Here is a 24,819-nt window from a genome sequence, read left to right on the forward strand (position 1 = left end):
TTCTGAGGGTTCAAAATAGTAGGTTTTTGAGCTATCTGAATACTCCACAAGTGAGGGAACTTAGAAACACTACTTTTGCCTCTTGAAGTTTGCACATTCACGATAGTACTGAAGGTGATACTAATCTAATAGCCCGGGGAGCACCCTGGCCCCGAACACCAGGATAGTGCTTTCTCTTCACCACCGAGTTTTTAGCTGGGTTTCTAGCTAAGCAGGAAGGATGCCTGACCCCTGTCGTGGTGCTAAATGGAGGGCTGCTGTGGGTATGGTTAAGTTGGGGAAGGAGGATGTTCCCTTTCTTTTGCTTGCTCATTTGTTCAGGGCTTTACTCATTGTTCAGCAGGTATCACTGTGCACCTGTTCCGCGCCAGGCACAGTGCTGGGTGCTGAGTGAGAACTCGCCATCTCCCCTTGCAGCGGGGAGTTCAGGTCGGTGCCTCTGCGGTGAAGTGTGTGCACTGCGGGGGTCCTCCCCCTGGGACTCTGGGGGTCACAGTGCCTGGGAGGAAGTTCCGGCGCGAGGGTACACACTTGGCTTCTACGTAAGGAGACGCTTTCTAGCAATTGGACTTATTCATCAACAGAGCAGGTTTCCTTTTGGGGCGGCAAGGTCTCTGCCACTGCAGTGACTCTAGAGGAGATGAGATGCTCGAGGCTACTGCACATGAAGTCTTAGAATTCACCAGTTCCAAGTGTGAGCGCTTTGGGGACAGGTCTTTGTTTCACTCGGTTGGGGGACCGGTACCTCGCAGTGCCCGACACACAGTGGGTGTTCAATAAAGCCTTAGCAGGTACGTGAATGGGTGGATGAAGAAAGTGGAAGACAGGCTGCACCGGATGATTTCCCCAAACCCCGGGCAACTCTGAGAGTCAGCGACCTCGTACTATCAGTGCCCCAAAGGAGCTCAAGAGAAAACTTCTCACCCCCATCACTCACCGTGCATGGGGGCTGCATCCAGGGCTCTCCATCCACTTGCATTGGCAGCAGCTTGTTTGTCCTGGAATACCAAGAACCGAGAGAACACAGTGAGCTTTAACGCTTCTGGAGCCCAAGAATTTTAGGGTGGTCCTCACAAAGGAGACAGAAGTGGGAAGACCTTATCTGCCCACCTAGGAGTGGTTCCCTAAGACTCCCCTGGAGGGCTCGTTAAAATGGATTTCTGAGCCCACCTCAGGAAGTCTGACCAGGCAGGTCCCAGGGTCACAACTCAGGCTATGGGCGATTCCGTTGCATTGGTGCTGAGGCCCTAGTTTGAGAAACACTGTCCGGGGTGAGCAGTAAAGTCCACGGAAGTCTGGGAAACAGCGGCCAACAAGGATGGCAGCAGCACTGCTGAGCAGACCCTCAGTCAACAACCAGCCGGAGGGCCTACAGACTGTGCCAGAAACTCCACAGTGAAATGGGAATGGTTATGAAATGGGAAAAGGCCTGGTTTCTCTGTTGAGTGAGAGGTTGCATCATGTCAATGAAGTAACGTCTCCCACCTAGGCAAGGTACAGCTCAGGTCTGAGTGTGTTTGCCTTGCCCCCGCTCCTAACTATCCTCTCTTTTATGTCTTGAACAGCAGGGCACTCTGTGGTTGTATGGACTATGAACCTGACTTAGCTGGGAAATGGGGTCATTGCGAATACTGTCCCCACAGGTAGAAGGAGAGGAGAGAAGACCGTGCTGCTTTCCTGTTTGGGACCAGGCTTCTCTGCCATACAGATTCTTTAAAGGAGAGAGATGAGGTCTTTTGACTCCCTTCTGCGGAAGAGTTGCGAATTCCTACTGTATCGCCTTCGGGAGAAAAGGCAAGTCCTTTTGGAAGCCTCTGGTCTGGGTGAGCAGGGAACAATTGCTACCCACTGTCTGGGAAGCTCTCACCTGGGTTTGGCATCTGCCCTGCTTTTGAATTGATAAAACGAGGGACACAGGCTATGTTCTGATGTCGATGACTGTCTGACTGATCTTGAGAATATTTAATAATAAAAAATAATAAACCTAATAATAAAACCAGTCACAAGAGAGTGGTATTTTGGTTCTTGGGACTGAGGAGGGTGTCTGGGAAATGCCCAGGAGGATGGGGATCTTGGCTCACCCCCTCTGTCCTATCTGAAAATAGGTCCACTGAATGTGAAGAAAAAGTCCTCCCTCTCACACATGGCTTTTTTTGATTCCCCTGGGACTAAGATGTTATGTTCTCTGTGGTCCATATCAGTTATGGCTTAGCTGTGCGAACAGACCGGACCTACTCAGTGCTGGAGTCGTGGAGGACAGACAAGGAATTAAGTGTGGAGATTAATGTGGAAAACAGGGGCCCCAGAACGACAAGAGCCCACAGAGAAAACAAGCAAAGCTCTGGGTAATACTAGAAAAGACAAAGAAGATACAGGGAGGGAATGAAGAAAAGGGTTCAGTGGGATAGACCTTTAGCTAAGAGATGTCAGGGAACCAGCTCTGGGGATCTTTCCGAGGGATGCAGGGTAGCGCCAAGAGTAGCATTTCCCTAAAAGTGTGCTGAGGACACTCGCCCAAGAGGTTTTGGGAGAAAAGGGTTCTGTGGTCAAATAACTTTGGGAAACCTGCATACTGTGGCCCCTCCAGGAGATCCCTAAGGCACACTAAAAGATTTGAACTGTAAAAATTGGATGGGGAAAAGGAAGGGAATAAAGATTTCTCAAATAATCAGGTGGAGAAGAACCTGATGAGTTTTATTGACTAAACAGAAGCAACTGAAATCAGAGGATCCCCCCTCTGAGACTCCATTTCTTCCAGCAGCCTGCAGTGACCGACCTGTGAGGTCCACACCCTGCAGAAGCATCACCCTCTTAGGCAATTACAACCCATTTGCTGATGTTGATGGATTGGCTCTACAAAGGCAAATAGGGAACAGTATTTCTAAGGCCACTATCCAAGAAAGAGTGAGCCGAGAACCTGGTTTCTGTCACAGTGTGCCCTCTGGCATACATCTAGCATCTTAATTTGTAAAGATAAGAAAGGCAACACCAAGCAGAGGATTATAGGGGGAGGGAGGGAAAACTGAAAGGGAAGAAATCAGAGAGGGAGACAAACCACAAGAGACTATTAAATCCAGGAAGCAAACTGAGGGTTGCTGGAGGGGTGATGGGGTAACTGGGGAATGGGCATTAAGGAGGGCACGTGATGTGATGAGCACCAGGTGCTCTACATAACTGATGAATAACTGAACTCTACATCTGAAATGAATGGTGTACTATAGGTTGGCTAATTGAATTAAAAAAAAAAAAAAGAAAGGCAAGAAGTTGGATCTCTGGTTCTCTGGACCTCATAATCTTATACTATTTAGAGAATTTCACCAATTCATTGTAAGGTAATAGCAAACAGGTCATGGTGGACCCTTCAGTTGATGTCTTGGATGGTTGGGAAATGGTCTCTAAAGACATTCTTTATAAATGTTATCAAGCTTCTGTCCCGCACTCTCCCTGCACTGAAATCCAAAGATGGCTTCCTAGTTCTTGTCTGCAAGAACTCTGAGGGGGGCGGAAGACCTGGAGGCTGCTGGATAATGAGGAAGCATACCTGATGGTTACTGAGGAGCACTGGGCCAGCCTCCTGCCCGCACTCTTCAGGCCAGTGTAGATCTGCCCCATCTCCATGGCTCCCTCTAGCCCCACCACTTCAAGGAGCTGGTCACTGAGGTCTGCAGAGTGAGACAAACAGAAGTAGTGCATACACATCTCTCTGTTCCTCAGGCTGGTTTTTCTCAGAAACCCAGATCTATCAAAAATACCCTTTCATCTCCCACCAAACGGCATTTTCAAACTCATTCTGAATAGGGAATTTCCCCAAAGGTCAATAAATGTACTTTTCATGAACAGAAACCCAGTTCTAGTGAAAAAAGGTTTTGATTCAGAACATTAACATGCATCCAATGAATAGGCTGGCAATTCTAGAAGCCTCTTTAAATGGAGAGCAACAAATGATGAACCAGCTATTTCCGAAATGATTTTCAAATCCCACCCCCACCCCCACCCCGTGCAGCTAAAGACACATAGGAAGGAATGGTGACAAAAGTCCTTCTCTGAGCTGGTTCAAGTTTCTTTTCTCTGAATGTCGGAATAACATCATGGCCTTAATGATGATGGCTGATGGTTAACCAACCTCAAATTTGGCCTGTGGGAAGCCAGTGTGAGCCAACCTCCTTGGACATCCTTGGGGAAATCAGTGACCTCTTTCAGGACACCAGGTACCTCATCTGAGCCAAGGAAATGAGTATTTCACCTACACCAGATTATTCTGGGTCCACAGTAGAAAAAGTGGGACAGAAAATATGAGTCTAAGTCTCAGAGTCACATAGGATCGATGGCTTCCCACAGTGGCAGTTACTTCTGATTCAGCATCTGGAAGATGTCTTTTTTTTTTTTTAAGATTTTATTTATTTATTTACTTGAGAGAAAGAGAGAGAGAGAGAGAGAAACAGCATGAGAGCGGAGAGGGTCAGAGGGAGAAACAGGCTCCCTGCTGAGCCGGGAGCCCGATGTGGGACTCGATCCCAGGAGTCCGGGATCATGACCTGAGCTGAAGGCAGTCGCTTAACCAACTGAGCCACCCCGGCGCCCTGGAAGATGTCTTTTGTTCAGAGTTCCTGAGGCTTGGGCTGTCCCTACCTGATTTCTTGTGAAAGCAATGGCAGGATCAAGGTTTGATATTGGGAACAAGACTCACTTTTACAACACAACTTCTGTAGTTAAAACAGAAACACAACAAAAAGGCAGATTCTTTAAAAGCTTCCATTCTTTTGCCTACTAAAGCAAAGGTACTTGGGGTGCCTGGGTGGCTCAGTCGTTAAGCATCTGCCTTCGGCTCAGGTCACGATCCCGGGATCCTGGGATCGAGCCCCCCATCGGGCTCCCTGCTCCGCGGGAAGCCTGCTTCTCCCTCTCCCACTCCACCTGCTTGTGTTCCCTCTCTCGCTGTCTCTATCAAATAAATAAAATCTTAAAAAAAAAATAAAGCAAAGGTACTTTTCTCACAGATTGTACTTAGTCACTAATATCCCAAACTAGAAAGTCAATGTTTTTATTTATTTAATAGATGGGTTTTGTCTAAGGTGCCTCCTGGTATAGTATAATGGTGTTTGTTAAGATTGTCAAGGAGATAATCTGGGTTTGTCTTTACTTTTTTGTTTAGAAGACTGTTGTTTAAAAACATTTTCCTGATGGATGCATTTCTAATGAAGAGTGAAGCAGACCACGGAGCTGACCACAAATGTGTCAACACTGCTCCAGTCCAACCTACTGATGATCACTGATGGACAGCAGCTGCCAACAGATACACAAACTGCACTCCTTCATCTTCCTGTGACAGGCACAGAGCTTTCCCCTCTATTTCAATCCACACTCCCATTCTCCTTCTCTGGTTCTCCTTCTTCTTCTTCTTTTTCATATCTGAAAAGATACGGTCTCCTTGAACTCTCCATCTCATTTGGGCTTGGAACAAGAAGCCATGAAAGAGCAGTGTTTGTTTAGGAGAATGCTCCAGGCTCTTCTAAGGAGTTTGGATCCAATAAACACAAATATCTAAACCTCTAGTCATTTAATTAGTTCCCTTCTTACCAAAGAGCATTAAATAACCGTTGGATAGTCTTAGCTTACTGTGTCATTTTAACAGTGTCTGTGAAATCAGCATGGGTTATGAATGAGAGAGGGGAGAGAAAGGGAGGAAGGGGGAGGAGGGAGGAGGGAGGAGAAGAAATAGAGGAGTGTGTCTAGGGGTGAGGAGGGTGGGGGAGTTATACTGGGGTAGGAGAAAAAAAGCAGCAGAACTTTTCAGAGGTTCCCCTAATGGCAGAAAGACAGATGTCTTGTAAAATGTTGCTCTTTGTACCAGGCTTAGGTATCTGACAGTGCTGTTATAGTTCAGTGTTTTCCCTCCTTGAAACATTTCCTGGTAACAAAATGTTCTAAGAAGCAAGGGACTTAATAGACTCAAGTGTTTCAGCTTTTACAATGTCTTGGTCTTTTAACAAATTTTCCTGTTGAATGGCTTTAAGTTGTTATCACTTCCCACACATTACCTTGCAGCTATCACTTCCCACACATTACCTTGCTTCCTGGCTCTAGAAGAGAAGTAATGAAGGCTGATCTCATCCACATGGTGGGTGGGTGGGGGGCAGAGGCTCACACACATGTGGGACTGAGGAGATAAATGCAGGGTAAGGGGCTAGGATATACTGGTATACTTTTTGCCATTTTGCTTTTGAATTTGTACTCTGAATCTTCCCTGGCACAAAGAGGCTAGGATGACTCCTGTCTACTACCGAAGGAAGACTTGATTGTTCTTCTACTTCTCCACCATTGCCTAGCTGATCTTTCTTTCAATTTCTTACAATGCCTACCATGAGGTTCTGAGATAAAGAAATCTATTTAACGTTGTTTCCCAAACTTATGGGACCACAAGTCTCTTCTTTTGTGTGATACCTATAAATAGTCCATGGTAGTTTTCTTTGATACACACTTTGGGATATTTTGGCATCACTTAATTCCCTTTACTTCCTTTAGCACAGAGATACTTATGCATAAATTAAATTTGGAGTTAAAATGAAACAGAATAGAGTGCAAGTCAACATCCAAGCACACAGAACAATTAATGTTTGAAGCTCAGAATCCAGAATCAGGTCATTTGTTATACCAGGTCTGTTTTACCTGGTACCAGTGATTCAGAGTGTGGTTTTGGCAATTCACATCATCTCCCTATTGTCTGTCTTTACACTTTTCAACTCATTAGTATTTAAGCTGGAATATCCATGCACCTTAGTAAAACAGGAATTCATTCATTCCTTCATTCATTCATAAGTTACTGAGTAGCAACTGAGTGCCAGATAAGAACTGGGAATACAAAATGTTCTACTCTTGAAGGACTCTTGACCAAGAGGGAGAAAATGTATTAGGTGTAGAAAATGCTGTAATTGAACTATAGGGATAGGGAGGCCTGAGTAACTGATTCTGACTCGGCTAAGTATGGGAAGAAGGTGTCACAGACATTTAAGGAAAGTCTTGAAGGATGAATGCCAGGTAATTTGCTGGGTTAAGAAGGAGAAGGAGCAAAGATGTTCCAGGGACAGAGATGATCATATGTAGGGTTGGATGGTCACAGAATGCAGAAAGAAATTAATTTAGCAATAAATCCACTTGGCAATTTCATTGAAAAATATAAAAAAGTATTTCTACCTAAGGAGAATTATTGTCCAGAAATTATTATTATTATTATTATTATTTTTTTTTTTTACAGAACTATAAGAGGGTCACTGAGCTGGGCACAAGTTTGTTGCAACCACTAGAGCTATAGGCCTTTTAGCTCTGCTCTTGGTAACAAAGCCTTGTGTTTGTGTGCAGGGAACACTTAGTATACTCTCTCTGAGGAGGAAAAAAAGATGAAGAATGGGAAAATGGAAAAAGGAGAATGTGGAAGCAAGGCAGGAACGGCAAGGACAGCAATAGCAGCTCCAATCTGGCCCACTTGACTCAGCCTCCAGTATGTGATTTTATAGATGCAAATCTGCTCATGTCATCCTTATACCAAAAATCCTTCAGTGGCACCAATCATAACACCAAGTGCTGGCAAGAGAAGATGAAATGTGCATTCTTTCACACCTATGATGAAAGTGTAAATTGGCAAAAACTTTTGAGAAAGAAATTTGACAATGGGAGTCTACAATTTTCATACTGTTGATTCATTAATTTCTTTTTTGGTACCAATCACAAGAAATCATTGACAGGATCTAAGTGCACACAAATATGAACACTGTTGTATCATTTATAACAGTGACATCCCCTTCTTCCTCATTTCCGTCTGTATGAGAATAAAGTATATGGTATCCATGACGATAGACTTTTGTGCTGCCATTAAGGTATTTACAAAATTTCAAAAACATTAAATATGTATATCACATTAAGTGTGAAGGTGAGATACACACTTATTTATACACAGCATGCCCTCAGCTCAGTAAAAATATGTATAGGAGAAAAGGACAAATACCCTTAAAATCTTAACGGTGAGTTCTGGATAATTAGATTCAAGATCATTGTTATTTTCTACTTGATGCTTTTCTACATTTTTCGTATTTTCTGTAAGTACGTATTAATGTTTTAACTTAAAAGTCCTTTAAAAAAAGACCTGTCAACTGACTGCTCTTCATACTTGTAAGCATGACGTAAACTCCCTGGCTTGATGCCCAAGGCCTGTACCCATCGGTCAAGAGGCTGCCTCTGCAGTTTTGTTTCCTGACACTGTGGGGCTAGGTACCTGCTCCAGACATGCACAACAGCATGACGTTCTCCAAGTTATCCCTCCTCTGTGCTTCTACGTATGCTGTACCCCGGCTGGAAATGCCCACTTCCACTTTTACGTTTTCATTAAGACTCAGCTCAAGTGCCATCAACTTTGAGAAGCCTCCCTACACTTGCCTGCCTGCAGTTTGGTTTAGATCCTCCAACTTTTCCAGGTGGATGTGGTCAGAGAAAGAACAAGAGGCTTGATGTACTACTGGTGGTGGGCAAGAGAAGGCTGAGATACTGTAGCAGGGGGTCTAGTCCGAATAGGGAAGGAGACGAAGGACTGGAGGAAAGGGAGGAGGGGGAGTTCTAGAAGGTGTTGAGAGCCAGTGGGAGAAGGAGGGCTGGAAAGAGGTGCGGTGAGCAGTGCTAGTACATGCCGAGTGCCTCGTACGACCCCAGTGCTGGGCAGCTGAAGAAGAGGGTGGTGATGGGCCTTAGCATCAAGGCGAAGTGAGGCTAGGTCAATGGTTGCCATACTTTGCTGCACGTTAGTGTTACCTGGAAAGTTTTTACAAATAACAATGCCCAGATTGCATCTATACCAGTTAAATCAGAATGTGTGGGACTGGGAGCTAGGTATCAGTGTTTGTTTTTAAAGATCCCCAGGCGATTCCAAAAGGCAGCACAGTTTGGGAACCGCTGGGCTGGGTTGTTGGGTGGATCATCCCCGTAGGCTAGTGGTTCTCAGAGTGTGGTCTTGGAGCAGCAGCCTCAGTGTCACCCAGGAACTTGTTAGAGACACAAATCCTCAGGCCCCACCCCAGACCTACTGAATCAGAAACTCCGGGGCTTAGGCCCAGTGGTCTGTGTTCTAACAAGCCCTCTGGAAGATTCTGAGGCATGCTCAAGATTGAGAACCTGAGACTTAGGCAATAAAACTGCCCAAAATATATGCGGGAGTTAGAGTGAAAAGAATTATAAACAAGTTCCTTCCTGACTACTTTGATCTAGAGCTTTTTCACTTGAAAATTAGGAGTTAGGAATAATAATGCTGACCTCAAGTGTGTTTATGAGATTGAAATGGCAGAGCTGAATGCTAACGTGTCTGGCACAGGGTGGGCACTAAAAATCTATTAGTTTCACTTTCCTTTTCTGCCAGATTCAGTCTGACAACTCCCAGTTGTCTGTTTGGCTACCTTCCTAGAGTTGTGTACAAGTGTCCTCAAACCCCAGTATTCAGGCTAAAATTTTTAAAACATCTTCAGTGGTCCTCATAGTTTCACACCTAAACACAGAGGCCACAAATTCAGGGGAGCTTTACATTAAATGGACATCCCGCTCAGTCTGTTTTTCCTTCCTCTTATCTCTTCCCTCCCTCTGCCCCTCTTTCTACTTCTTTGATCTCAATGGTCCCATTTTGCTTTTATTTTCTTAGTCCTGCCCACTGTCGGCAGGAGAGATTGGAGCTAACAGGTAAAGTTGGCAAAGCATTCATAGTGAAGGGGCATGTCTGATCTGTCCACTCCCTCCTTCAGACCCTTCAGAGGCTCCAGAAGCCCAAGGGACAGTGCCTTGGCTCCTCAGCCAGTCATGCAAGGTCATCTGCTAGCTGGCCCTGTTCCCTGCACTGGTGTCCCTCTGCTTGGAGAACTCCTGTTTACCTTCCCGGGATACCCCAGGCACCGTGCTTCTTCCTCCTCCTTTGCTCAGACAGTGGATCTTAGCAAAAGACAACTGTTTCTGAACATATCACTCTCCCAACTCCAGTGAGAGTTAAAAGTGGGGATGCTTTCCTGTTTATCTTTGTAACCCTAGCAACTAGCCTAGCCCTGGGCATACAGAAGGCTCCCAATAAATGTTGGTTGAATAAACTGAATAAGATACATGCTTTAGTGCCAAAGACCTTAATAGGTTTGACCTGAAAGAGGAAAATGATAGTGAATAATATAATAATAATAACAACAACTACTTGCCTAGATTGAATTGGGTAGTAGACTTTCCATGAATTAACTTATTTAATCTACGTATAACAGGTAATGATAACCCAGTCTGGTTTTTGCTTCTTTCTTTTTTTTTTAAATATTTTATTTATTTATTTGAGAGAGAGAGAGAGAGCATGAGCGGGGTGGAAAGGCAGAGGGAGAGGGAGAAGCAGACTCTCTGCTGAGCAGGGAGCCCCATGTGGGGCTCCATCCCAGGACCCTGGGATCATGACCTGAGCCAAAGGCAGACGCTTAACTGACTGAGCCACCCAGGCTCCCATTGCCTCTCTCTCTTAATGCATAATTTTTATGATCATCCCTATCTTGGCTTCTGGTTCACACCAATGAAAATTCAGTCATTTAAGATGCAAGGGAAGCTCAGGATATAGAGTGGCATGACTTGAGCTCCTTGCTTGCCATACCATAGGGAAGCACAGGAGATCCGTAGCCTAACAGGATGCCTTGCTACCCTCAAGCCCACTCCTACCCGTTTCCCCTTTAGTCAGTCACACTCTGGATTTAGGTCTGAGAACTGCAATGGGCCAGCCTAGGGAACAAAGCAACCCCCAATGGAGGTGCTGAAACCCTACCTGATGGCACCCAGAGAGTTTCTGAACCATCCCACCATATTGCCCCACACCCTAGGGTGCCTATGGGCACTGTCCCTTTACCCAGATTCTAGCAACATGGGTGAACTGAGATGTTGGGCGTCATTGCTTTGGGTTGGAGTCCCATCAGCTCAGTGGGTAATACTAGTTAGCTAATGCTCATCTGAAGCTCTTCCTGGCAGGGGTATGTGTCTGACTAATTAGAAACGCAAGAAGGGATTTGTCTCTACTTAATAAATGGCCTCTGGTAGACAAATAAGGAGTCACAGGGTTCACGGCAAATGCTGAGAAACTCTGTAGAAGGTCTGGAGTTTGGGGCTAACAGCTTCAGTTTAATCTCTGTGTCCATATAGGGCAGGCTATTTGTCTTTTCTGAGTCTGTTAGTTTGCTAAGCCTGCCATAACAAAATCCCATGAGGCGGGGTGGCTTAAAACAACACAAGTTTATTTTCTCACAGTTGTGTTGGCTGGACAGCTAAGATCAAGGTGTTGGCAGGGTCAGTTTCCCTTGAGGCCTATCTTCTTGGTCTGCAGATGGCCACCCCCTGGCTGTCTCTTCACATGACCTTTCCTCTGAGCGTGTGCATCCCTGGCATTTCTCTCCGTGCGTCCAAATCTCCTCTTCTTCTAAGGACACCAGTGAGATTAGATTAGGGCTCACCCTCACTGCCTCATTTCATCTTGATCACTTCTTTAAAGGCCCTGTCTCTGAATACAGTCACATTCTGAGGTAGAGGATTAGGGCTTCAACATACGAATTTTGGGGGTGACAAAATTCCCCCCAGGTCCCTGCCCCATAACAGGCACAATAATAAAACCTACTTCATGAGTTATTTCGAGGACAAAAGAGTTAAAGAATGTGAAGATGTTCTATAAACAGCAATTAGAAATGTTCCTTGTCCCTCTGCTAGAGAGAAGCTGACCTGCACTGGAGGGGGACGGGGCAGTGGGATCTTCTTACCATCCTCAGAAGGAAAGGATGCAAGTGGAGCTCTGCCTTGTGGTGGGGCCAGGTTCTGTCCCCACAGTCTAGACAGGTGAATGGTAGCTGGCAAGCCTCTCTCAGACTTGGCCTGCCAAGGCTGTAGCAGGTGTCACCTTGGACTCCTTTCCTGCCTCCAAATTTCCATGGAGATGGGCCACGTGCCCTTGGCCGCTCAGGCACCCAGAGCCCCACAAAGCCAGACACTGATCAGACCGCTTCAGCTTCCCACTGGGTCTGGTCGGCACAGATGAAAGCCTGCTCCAGGCTAAAGAGCTTCAGAGCCAACTCAGAAGCCTGGCAGCCCGAAAAGAGCCTGGGCACAGGGAGATGGAGAACCCCACAAGACTGTTGCTCGATTTTCTGGAGGGGAGAGGCTCTGGGGTTTCCTTGGGCACAAAAGGGTGAGTAAGGAAGGAAGGCTGTAACTGACAATCAGGATTTTCACTGGCCATGTTCCCACCTGGCCTCTCAAAGCACCAGGCCCTCAGGTATCCCAACCACATCTACCCTGAAGAATAATCTAGGACCAATGCTCTTCCTAGAGATCCAAGCTCAGACGCAGGACAGAGGCAGAGGGACATTTGCCGGCAAACTGAGCAGGCAGAAGGGCACATTCCTTGGCATTCTGCAAACCCAACGTGAAGAATGTGCCCCTGAGACAAGCTATGGGGCATCAGAGCATGGGCTCTGGACAGGCTTACATCAATTACTACTGCTTGGCACCCACTAGTGTTATTACCTTGGGAGAAGTATGCTTCTCGCTTCCCCGAGTCTGTCTTTTTCTTTTTTTTAAATGGGTTGCATGCCCAGTGTGGAGCCCAACATGGGGCTTGAATTCACAACCCCGAGCTGAGATCAAGAATCAGATGCCCAACCAACTGAGCCACCCAAGTGCCCCCACCCCCCAAGTCTGTCTTTTATCTGGCAAATGGAGATATAATAACTCACTGGCAGGGTCGCAGTGAGGTTTAGAAGTGAAGCAATCAGGAGCCCTGCACAGAAAGCCCTCGAGAAACAGTGGCAGTAATAGTGATTTGATGTTTCCTTAGAAAGAGGTGTCTTCAGAATATTCTGTCTTGGCTACATGGTGAGTGAGTGGCCCTCTGCAGATGGTCATTAATGTGACCCAGAGAAGGTAGTGAAGGAGGGAAAAAAAAAAAGGAGGGAGAGGAGGAGATGGAAGATGGGGGAGGGGTGGCTAGGAAAAGAGGGAGGAGAAGGTAAGGGAAGAATGAAGTGCTGGAAAGAAAAGCAGACATACCATGATGGCCAGAGATACTGTGACCTTGAGCTTTTGGGATGACTGCCCCTCCTGGCAAACGAAGCACCCCTATTTCTACTTCTTTTACTCTAAAGCAGGAAGGAGGCTCAGCATTTTATTTGGAAATGAGTTCCTTTAGTTCCTTTCCTTTCCCTGAATTCCTGTGTGTGTGTGTGTGTGTGTGTGAGAGAGAGAGAGAGAGAAAGAGAGAGAGAGAGATACAATCCCACAGTGATGTACTGTTCCTGGGCTGAGCAAGGAGAGAGTCGAGGAGGATCTGGAGATATTTCAGGCATTATTTTGACACCCCTGGTCTAGCTAGGCACCTCCTTGGAGGGAAGTTTCCTTTGTGCCCTGCTGTTGTCATACTTGCAGGTTTCTTCTACTCCCAGGGGTCTATAAAACCCTATAAGAGCAGATACTGAGTGGTCTTTGCCTCTGGATGATAATCCAGATGGCAACAGGAGAAACAGCCCAGAGCCTCCACTTTCTGAAGAGGAGAGGTGTAGGGTTGCAGTGAAAGGGAATGTGTTGATGTAGCAGGCAGGAGCTGGGATTTTTGTCTCTGCTCTGGCTGTCTAGTTGGGTGACCTTGGGCAAGTCACTTTCTTCCTCAGGGCCTCCATTCTCCCTGACTTGGGGTGGGGGCAATCTAACCTTCAAGTCTGTTTGAGCTGTTCCCACAGAAGTAGAGGCCGCATTTCCTGACTGTCTGGATCAAAAGCAGATTGGCCACAACCCCTACCATTCCTTACACTGTGCAGAAGACAGAACATTCTGTGTAACCCTACACTAAGGCAAAAAAAAAAGCAAATGCGGGTTCACAATGGCCATTGTTGCTGGCTCCTGAAAGCCTGCTGTGTGGTGGGGTGGGGAGGAAAGAGTGGGGGCCTCCATTCTGTGTGGCTTCCTGGGTTGGGCAGGGCTCTGACGAAAGCTCTGTCTTTTGTGGAAGGGGGGCTTCTAGTCCCCTCTGTGCCCAAGGGTCAGGTGATTGAGAAGGGGAGGTGCAGCGTGCTAGGGAAGTTGTGTGGTGAGGAATTTTTCAGGAAGAAATGATCTCCTGGAAGATCTGAAGTGAGGGTCTGACATCATCATGCCTCCAAGAAAAACCAAGAGTGAGAATGTCTTAGAAGGCCTGGGAGGCAGTGGAGGTATGGGGAATCTCGACTGGGTGGTCCCAATGAAGATGTGAAGAGAATGACCAGTACTGAGCACAGACTCTGGGCCAGGCCTAGAGCTTTACAAAGGTTATTGTTTTTAACCCTCATGGCAACTCTTATTAGATAGAAACTATTATCTCAACATAGGAAAAAAAAAAACTCTTGAGGCTCAGAGGGCTTGAGGAGTTTGCCTAATATCACAAAGCATGTGGTATAGCTGGAATTCAAACCAAGGCTTGTCTGACTCCAAAAATAAGCTCAGAATAAAGAACTCAAGGCAGAGACAAAATACCTAGGAGTGATATGATGTCTGATGGGCAGGAAGTGAGCATGGAGGGGCTGAGCCTCTTCTCGGCTCCTCTCAGGAAAGACTTCTTGGCTGCACAATCTTATTAAATGGAATGCTGAATTTCTCGGCTTGAATGTGAAATGCTATTGTTGGTATTTGGTTGGTATATTATCTGGCTTTATTTTGCTCACAGAGCTTGAGAAGCTTCAGTTCCAGGTACAATGTATATAATAAAATAAACCAATTAGTGGTGAGATTTTCCAGTTCAACTCAAACCTGATTCTCAGGCATGACACATATAATAAGGTACATTGCACACATCTACACCCACCAAGCTAATCACAGCTCAGAAAGATGTGCACACCACCCACCTGCCCCAGAAAGGCAAAAGTAGAGACTTGTGATCAGGAGGGACTGTTTCTGGTTGTTGGGTCAGGATTGGCCAGAGTTGGGGAGGTGGGGGAGGATATTGCGGTGTCTATCGAGAGAACACCATGTTTGCAATACTAGGACTTGGCCCTAGTCCCAGATCCACCAATTAGTGTTTGGCTTTGGACAGGTCAATTAACCTCCCTGAGTCTCCTTTTTCTAATTATAAAGTGTTTCTCAAGGGTGCTGTAGGGGATTAAAATGAGATGATGAGTATAAAATATTTCTAGCATCTAGTGCTAAATTCAAGTAGATGCTTAACCAGTATTGGATGAAGTGGCCTGAAAATGGGAAGTGGTGGGTGCCAGCAGCACGCTGGAGGTGGAAAAGACCCAGGTTCTGGTGTAAGGCCACCGCTCTGTGAACACGGGGAGAGGTTTGGTGTGGAGGCAGACAGGAGGGCGGAGCGTGTGGGTAGAAGCTGGGATTCTGTTGGGTGGTTTGTGGGGAGGGCAGAACCACCCACGGGGCAGCGTCCCCTTTGTCAGTCCCCTACTTCCTCCTGGCTTTTGTTCTCTATTGGCCTCTGAACTGGTCTCCTGCCGCCCGCCCCTTTCCCTGTCCTCTAACCCAAACTGCACACTCCTCTCCCATCTTACTGCTCTGGGCTTAAATACCTTCACCTCTTCCTCTCTTCCTATTATTCGAGGATCATGGACAAATTCCATGGCACATGACTCAAAGATCTCTTATCTTTCCAGCCTTTTTCCTACCTCTGCAGGCTAGTGTTCTAGCCCATAGTCCCCTTCTCTCACTCACTGTCTTTTCAAAGCCTTGCCAGCTTCGCGCGTCAGCATATACACGTTCTGTATCTGGCTCATTCATTCATTCATCCATTCATTCTGACATCAAATAGTTCCTGATCTCCTGGGTGCAGGGCACAGTACTGGCAGCCCGGGATCAAGTTCCTAAGGAAAGCCCTCCTTGTCTTGCCCCCTGCATTCTTATGATACTCTGTTTCTGCCACTCCATGGGGCTCGCCTATCATACCAGTGCTAACAGGATTGTTCTCCATGTATTTTCTGGAGGTAGACTGTGAGTTCCTGGAGGTCTGGACACCTCGCACTCTTGCTTGCATCCTCCATAGCACCTGGAGCCCTTCAGGTACTTGAAGGCAAGTTTGAATCCAGGCTCTGTTCCTTACTGTCTGTGTTCTTGGGCCACGTAACCCTATTAACCTCAGTGTCCTCAGCCATAAAGTAGATTAAATACAGAAGGTTTCCGACTTACAGTTTTATGGTGATGCAAAAGCAATATACTTCACGTTTTGAAACCATACTTTACATTTTGAATTTTGATCTTTTCCCAGGCCAGTGACTGGTGGTACCATACTGTCTCGTGCTGCTGGGCAGGGGAGCAAACCGCAGCTCCCAATCAGTCACACGATCACGGGGCAGATGATGGCTATGCAGACAGGTATTCTGGTTTTCAGTTTCAGCACAGGATTCATTATATTAAATGAGATATTTAACACTTTATTTTAAAATAGGCTTTGTGTTAGATGTTAGTGTTCTGAGCACATTTAAGGTAGGCTATGCTAAGCTACGATGTTCGGTAGGTTCAGTGTAGTAAATACACTTTCAACTTACAGTATTTTCAGCATACAATGGGGTTACTAGGGTGTAACCCCATTGTAAGTCAAGGAATATTTGTAATTAAATATGCAACAGGCTTTGCCCATAAGTAAGTGCTCAGTAAAAAGTAGCCCAATACATATTAATTGATTAATTAAGAACATGAAACACTTCTTACTCAAATTAGGAACAGATGAAGAACACCAATGTTCAGGCCATGTGGAGCGGAATGGCCAGTCTGGAGTTTTGCTGTGGGTTGAGTCTTAGCAGACACCTGGTATCAAATGGCTAAGAAGCTGCTACAGAGAAACAGGGACTGGTGTGTGGGCCAAGGTGGGGCAAGCAAAGGCAGAAAAATCTAAGGTGTCTAGACCTGCCAAAGAGCTACCCTAGAAGTTTCTTCTCCATGTGAAAAATGAAGGGTTCATGGGCTCTGTGGTTCTATTATGAGCAGCAAACTTAAGGCAGGAATTAAGTTGAAGTTTAACTTGAACCTGAGTGAGCACGTTTCCCCCTGCCAATGCTGAGCAGCCTCCAGAGGTACAACTCTACCTTGCCAGCCCCTCCCAGGTCTTGGCTGGGGATGAGGTGGGGAAGAGGAGGAGACACAGCTGGAGTCAGAGTCCTCTTGATTCAGAAGTCAGCTGAGGAAGGACGAGGGACGGCTTTTCTTGACTTTCCGGTGAATTTAGTTGGGTCAGGGCCAGCCAGAAATGAGGAGGCTGGGGCCGGTACTCTGGTGTGTGCAGAAAGAATTCGATGTTGGGCTCTGGTTCCATATCCACCAATGTGTGTGACCATGGGCAGTTCCACAAATCTCCCCGGGGTCTCATTTTTCTAATCTACAAAGTTTCTTCTTGGCATTCTTGGGCAGGGGGGCAGCTGGGCTCACCAGTGCCCTGCTTCTCAAACTCCAACACACATATGATCACCCGGGGGCCTCGTGGAAATGCAGATTCGGCTTCATCAGTCTGCCCTAGGACCCGAGGATCCATCTTGCTAACACTGTCAGGTGATGCCCTTGCTGCTGGTTGTGGACCACACGAGGTTCTGGAGCAGAAATGGGCAAACCACAGCTCGTGGGCCAAATCCAGCCTGCTGCTTGTTTGTGTCAACAAAGTTGTGTTGCAACACAGCCGTGAGCATTCATTTGTGTATTGTCTACGGATGCTTTCACACTAAGTGGATGGAATGAGGTAGCTGCATCAGAGACCGTACGGCCCACGAAGCCTTATTATCTTAATAGTTACTATGTGACCCTTTACAGGAAAAGCCTGCAAATGCCTGCTCTCGGGTACTGAGAACTGGCCCGTGTGAGCTAAAAGACCTGCACTTCAGTCCGGGTTGGGCCAAGGACAAGCCACTTCACCTTGCTCTCACCTTCCTTATCTGGAGGACACAATGATCTCTGAATTTCTAAGGAACTTGTGATTCTGGGATTTCAGTGCTACACAGGAAACATCATAGTCTCTATAGAAACAGCCTTCTGAGAAGCAGGTGGTGTGGCCTTGATTTGGAAGCTGCAAAAAGCCTACCTGGCCGAACCTGCAGATTGAGCAGGCAGCTCTGACAGGTGCCCTGAGAACCACCTCTAATGTAGGGTCAGCTGGGAACAGACAGGGGCTTGGAGAGGGAAGAGTGAGGATAGGGAGGTGGACCTCCCGGCCTCCGGTAGAGCTTGATGCCCTGGGACGTTATGCCTCAGCACCACACCCCCAAATTCCACTTTGCTGAGAGATCAACTCAAACACAACTTCCTAACTCACCATGCCAGGTGCCCCTGACTCTGGGTGCTTTTGGTCAACCAATATTAATAAGCCCTTTCGAGGTCTCAGGGACTGTGCCGGGCATAAGAATATAGACAGAACTATGACATCTGGAGCTGAGGAGCTCATAGTCGGGTGGGAGACACCAGGGAAGGAAATAATTGTAGAAGAGTTCCACAAGCCAGCTGTGAAAGGAAATGCATGACTCTGGGTCTCTAGCGTGGGCCACAGGTGATGCCATTAACAAGGCAAGGAGCATGGGCAGGGGGCGGTGGGATTTAGGAGGGGGGAGGGTGTGTAAATAAGATAATGCTTCATTGGGGGCATGTTGATTCCAGCATGGGCACCCGAAGAACTGAAAGACAATGCTGTGAAAAGCAACACAGAGTCTCTCTGTAGGCCTGCAACGGGTTAAGAGGAATGACATGTATGTTGCCATGGTTACTCCCCAGCCCTTAGGGGAGACCCAGTGCACACCCAAGTACTCCCGGCTCTTTAGGGATCACTTGCCTTGCTCTATCTCAGCCCCCGGGAGAGACCTTGGCCCAAGAGACCTCTGTGGAATGCACACTTGTTAGGAACATTTCTACTTTCTCTCAACACCCATGAGCAGTAAGTGGCTGACTACTGTTCATTATGACTGTCTTTCTGGTCAGCTCCCCACCAAATGGGAAAATTGGGAACCTACAACTCTGGACAGCTCCTGAACCCAACAGGTCACCTTCTGTTATGGTTTCATGCAAGTGAAAAGCCCTGAGAAGCAAGGAATTCACAGGCTCACAGTTATTTTCTTGGCTCATCTGAGCTCCAGCTCCTCACCTGGGAACAGGAGCCTGAGATGGCTGGATGGCAGCCCACTCCCTTGCTTTGACATTTAGGGTACGGGCCATACAATCCGTGAAAATCCACATGGGCACAGCATGGAGGCAGAGAGAACCACGTGTGCCCCTGAAGTAGTGGAATCAGCTGAAGTGCAAGATTTCCCCTTCCCAGGCAAGACATCTGCATCGGGGCAGATTTAGGACTCTGTATTTGCTAGGAGGGTACCTGTGTGAGGCCTGCTCGGTTGGTTCGGGGACGAGGCTAGGGGGGCATCGCTGTGAACCCCACACTGGCTGGCTGGCCTCGCTGGGGGTCCAGGTAGACCTGCGACTCTGCTTCTTTGCCGCTTATCACAGATCCTAATTATATGCTTATCTTTTGGATTATTGTATTGAGGCCTGGCTCCCATGCTCCCTAATGGCTACAGGGACCATGTCTGTTTTCGCTCATCACTGTCCCCTGGTGCCTGGCACCTGATAGGTGCTTCATAATGTGTGCTGAATAGATGACAGAAAGCCTGTCCCCGCTGCTGGAAAACTGACACGAAGGATACACTCTACCAGTGGTGGTCTGTCTCCCTGTCTTTATTTACCAGGTATTACAAAAATTATTACCAACGGAAGTCTGGGGAGATTTTGCCCTCTCTGCTTAGAACCTTGTATAGGACACCCTGTTTGCAGTTCAAATGGGATTGACTAAGAAATCACTGAGAAAAGTGTTGCTTTAATAGCAGATAGACAGAGGGGCTTAGGTGTGGATGACTTAGCCTCAAGGCTATTGCTCTTTTAAGGGTAAAGGCTGGATTGCGACAGATAACGAGGCTCAGTGAAGAATGTGAGAAAATGTGTAGGAAGTCCCCTCATTCATACCTCGAGTGGGGCTAAAGAGAAACAATGGCAGAGCTTCCCAGCCTTCACGCCCCAACCTTGCAGGGACTGGTCCAGCCTTGTGTCATGCCCTTGGTGCTTCACCTGGATTCAAGACTTGGCACACTTACTCTTATCTTGCTTCACTGGAGAGCCAGCTCAGGGGTAACTCCCATATTGGAAGCAATAGCCAAACCAACTGAAGCATAATGCTGTCAAATAACCCTAGAGGTACAGGTTTTCAGAGCCACAGGTAATTTAAAAATAATCTAGATCAAATTTCTGAAAGCAGAGGTTAAGAGAGCGAAACTCTAAATCTGGCCCCTTTCTTATGATACACTAAATATTTATCACCCTCCATTTATCACTAAACAATAATTCTGATTACTATTGATCAAGCTCTCACCATGTTCCAGGCACTCTGCTAAATGCTCTACGTGCATGATTTCATTTAACCCTCAAAACAATGCTGAATGAGAGAGACTATAACTGTTTCCATTTTGTACGGGTTGAAATGGAGACTTGGGGAGGTTTAATGACTTAACCAATGTCACGTGGCTGGTGGTGGGAAGGCCTGGGTCTTTCAACTTCTAGCTCAATGTTTCGCCCCTTTTCCTACATTGATTCTAAGTCCTCAAGATAGATCTGAATTACTTATTTGCAGATAGTTGCCACATTTTACTTATCAATTGAGTCTAATGGTATCACGAGATGAAACTCTCAGCCTCATAAATACTCACATGTAACTCTTTAAAATACCTTTTTTTTTTTTTTCAAGATTTCCACTGAGTGCTTGTTCCTGTTCCCTCCCTCCAAAAAACATTTCTGTAGAACAACGTGAGCCAGGTGGGTAAGATGTTAGGCTTTGAAGGGAACACAAAGATGAAGATCACATGCTCCCCATTTTCCTGGTACTGGCAGGAGAAAGAAATGACAATGATACACATGCCTATGAAACAGGGTGACCCATAATCAGTGTACTGTCAAGACAGCAAAATCAAGTGCTCTAGGAATACAGAGGTTGGATTCACTTCCAGAGGTGCCACCATAAGCTCCAGAAAGGAGACAGCCCTGGACGTAGACCTTAAAGGATGAGCAGAATTTTCACAGGTCTATGTGGAGCCTTTCCTTGGCCTGGTATATAAACATTTTCTGTTTTCTGAGTGTCTGGCGTGTACAATACATGCAGTAGGATTTTCAAATAAATTTTCTGGTTGGACACTAGCCACTTGAGGCTAGCTAGGAATCATGGACTTGGTTCTGATGCTACCACTGGATGTAAATTGTGTAAAAGGCCCCCTTCTCTGGGCCTCTGTTTTTTCCCAGCTATGAAGTAGGGATATGGAAGGGAGTGGGTGTAACCTTGCTCATGGGTCTCTGGTTAGGATCACATGAAGTTAATATATGCAAAACTAATTGTAAGCCAAAATGAAATGCAAATATAAGGGATTATCTATCACTCTTCTTATTGGTGTTATAAAAATGAAAAAGAACCAATGCCCACATACTGCTCATTATCTAACAACTTTGTTTTGACTAACCACACTGGGTCAGGCACCGGGGATACAAAGATGACTACGCCAAGCCTCCATGCTTGGAACATGAAAGGTCTAGGAAAGGAGATGTCGGTACAATTGATGTTATAAGTTTAATGTGCTAGGACAATGGTTGAGCTGGACTTTGGCAGAAGCTCTGCTCCTTTTTATTGCTAGTACAGGTAGATGGCAATGCTAAAGTTAAGAACTTCAAAATCAGAAATTTAACAGGTATGCCCCAGAATAAACTAGGGTGAAAGGTGAGGGGAAATTTTTTAAGTTTGAGCTTATACTATGTTCCAGGCACTTTCACATCCATCATCTTCATAAAAAGTTAGATATTATTATGCCCATTTTACAGATGAGGAAGCTGAGACTCCCAGGAAGTTGGGTTTATAAAACCGGAAGATGTAAAGCCTAAATGTAAACCCACGTCATTCAATTGCAAGCATGGTGCTTTTCCTGGCACTCATTGTGTTCTACCTAGGCAATGTTTTTATAGAACTCATTCCATGCTCATTCTGAACGACCTTACTTCTTAGATTGCTTTTCGAAGGAGAAAGACTGATCTGTGATGAAGAGGTCTGACGGTAACCCCTTCTAGTGCATTTCCTCTTATACCTCCTAAGAGAAATTGCTTCCCTCCCACTGCTCTCTCCTGACTTCTTCCTCACCTCTAATCCCAATGAAATTGCCAAGGAGTAAAGAATCCCAGCAAATGAAGAGCCTGTTGAGAGAGATTCCTGCCTTCCCAGCAGCTGGCCTAAAAACTGAAACAAAACACACTGAAAGATGAAAGGAACCTGCCAGATGATTTAGCTCAAGGAGCCCACCTAGACCGACACCTAGCCATGCCTTAATTTTGTGGAGCTGCAAGGAACCTGTGATCTATAGGAGCCTAGTTGCCTATTTTACAGATAATGAAAACTGAAACCCAACAGGGTGAAAGACTTGCCCAACATCGCACACTAGTGAGAGGCAGAGTATGGACTGGAACCCAGTCTCTCGACTCTCAGGCCGATGTTCTCTATGAAAATAGGTTGTCTCTTTAGCTTTCCCCCATTAACATCTCAACGTAAATGAGATCACAGCCCTTTCAAAAGAAAGCTCAATGCCACTTTCTCTGTAAAGCCCAGAAGCCAGGCCCCACTTTGGCCTCGGCTCTGATCAGCTCATGTCCTCATCGAAAGAACAGGAAGTAGCTCATTTTTAGCTCTGAAAGCACATTCTGGGGGTGGGAAAGGGGGATTTGGGGAAGAGAGTTCCTGTAGATGATGGGTAGGAGTGATCAGCAGACACATTCCTCTCGCTGGAAGGGGAAGATACATGGTTCAATATGTAAGCAGAAGATAAGTCCTTGAGTCCTAACCAGAACATGTCCTCAGCAAGAGCTTCTCCACACCCTGGGAGGGGGGGGGGCGGGTAGGGGGAAGATTCTGCCCTGATTCTGTTCTGCTAGAACTGGATGTCAGGGTGGGTGTGGGGTAGGAGCACCAGGGTGGGAAAATTTGTACAAACTTTCTACAACCTCCAATGCTTCCCCACCCTCTGCTAGCACCCACAACTTCCCCTGCCAAGGGAGGAAGGAGGAACACATTATTCAGTTTAATAATTTATACAAATTGAAAAGTTTACTGTGTGAAATAAAGGGGACTTAAGAGGGCAACAGAGAAATAAAAATTCCTGAGTCCTCCCTTAAAGGCTTGAGGTGTAGAGATGACGCCTCTGGATGACCTTGCCTTGGAATAGAACAATCTGTCTAACAGATGGGTCTGAAATAAGCAAGTAACCCCTCCCTTTGATGGTCAGCCAAATTTTGTCTCCTTCTATGGCAGGATCACATCCAGTGTTAGCACGTGTCAGCCAGGGACATCAAAGAACAGAGATCCAGATCCACGGATAGTTTGTCTATGTTAGTGGTTCTCAAAACTGGCAGCCCATCAGAGTTGTCTGGGGAGCTCATTATAAATTTAGATTCCCAGGAACCAACCCGGTGATTATTAGGTAGATCTGGGGTAGGGCTCAGGAACCTTCATTTCCAATAAGCAGGCCTGGTGTAAGAACCAACGATCTGGTTCAACCCCATTCATTCAGCTATCAAAATTTTACACGAGATCCTGGTTTTACAGCAAGAGAAAACTGAGGCGCCAAAAATAGTTAGTGCCAGTACTTGGACTTGAACCCAGCCTCCTTCCTCTTGGTGTGGTATCTTTGCCAATACCCTCACACATGGCTTTCTTCCCTCAGCTCACCAGTCTACTGAGAACCCCTGAGGATCAGTGGGGGCCATTTATCCAAACCACAGAGGAATCAGAGCTGCCCAGGTACTCTGATTAAGTTCCTACTTGGTTCATTGGTGGAAATGGCTGGTAAGGGGTAGGGCTGAAGGTGTGTTCGGTATCCTGGTGGGCTGACAGGGCAAGGTCCAGCTGATGGCCTCTAAGGCATACTTCCCAGTTGCTCCAGTCAGGAAGTATAGTCAGTCCATAGAAGCAACCTGCTGTGTTAGAGGAGAAAGGGTGTCAGAGGCAGAGGGATGAGGGGGAGAGTGATAGAAGATGAAGTCACTAAGGTAACGTGAGGCCAGACTATCTAGGGCCCTCTGGGCCACATATAGATCTTTGGCTTTTACTCTGAGCCACTGCAGGATTTTGAGCCAGAGAGTGGCATAATCTGACATATTTTCCCAGGGGTCCTCTGATGTAGTGGTGAGAACAGACTTTATAGGGCAGGGAGGGATAGAAGCAAGGAATCCAGTTAGGAGGATTTATAGTAAGCCAGGGGACAGAGGAAGGTGGCTCAGATCAAGGTGGCAGAAATACAGGGGTGAGAAGTGACTGGATCCTGGATGCTTTTTTAAAAGTAGAGCTAACAGATTTTCTGATGGGTGGGATGGGAGGTGTGAGATAAAAAGGAGTCAAGGATGGTGCCAAGTGTTTTGGCTCGAGCAACGGGCAGGCTGGAGTTAACATCAACTGAAATGGAGAAGGCTATGGGTGGAGAAGGTCTGTGGGAGGGACATCAGGAGTTTGGTTTTGGGCATGCTGAGTCACTGACACTCACGTGGTATTTAAATAAAGTCTCACGCCTGGATGAGGTCATCAAAAGAGTGAGTACAGACAGAACAGAGGATTGAGGCCCTTGCCGGTGGGCTGCGAGCACCAAGAGATTAGAGAGATGGAGAATCAGTGAAAGACACTAGAAAAGGGTAACCAGGAGGGGAGCAGGAAAACAGGAACCTGTGGAATCCTAGTATTTGCAGGAACAGGGAGGGATTGGGTGAAATGCCACTGCTGAGTGA

General features: G+C 46.5%; 1 protein-coding gene across 5 annotated transcripts in view; it reads right to left on the reverse strand.

The window, feature by feature from the left end:
* The window catches only part of DGKG (diacylglycerol kinase gamma), a 202,566-nt gene that overhangs the window by 22,866 nt on the left and 154,881 nt on the right, over nucleotides 1-24,819 (reverse strand). For all 5 annotated transcript variants that reach the window (XM_081831122.1, XM_081831113.1, XM_081831108.1 and 2 more), the window contains 2 exons: nucleotides 3,542-3,662; nucleotides 938-998 (listed from right to left, as the gene is read on the reverse strand). In XM_081831122.1, coding sequence (XP_081687248.1) covers nucleotides 938-998; nucleotides 3,542-3,662 — 182 coding nt within the window. The remainder of the gene's footprint in view (nucleotides 1-937; nucleotides 999-3,541; nucleotides 3,663-24,819) is intronic.

Source organism: Leptonychotes weddellii, chromosome 1 (assembly GCF_054177405.1).
Source record: "Leptonychotes weddellii isolate Sample4059 chromosome 1, ASM5417740v2, whole genome shotgun sequence".
NCBI lineage: Eukaryota > Metazoa > Chordata > Mammalia > Carnivora > Phocidae > Leptonychotes > Leptonychotes weddellii.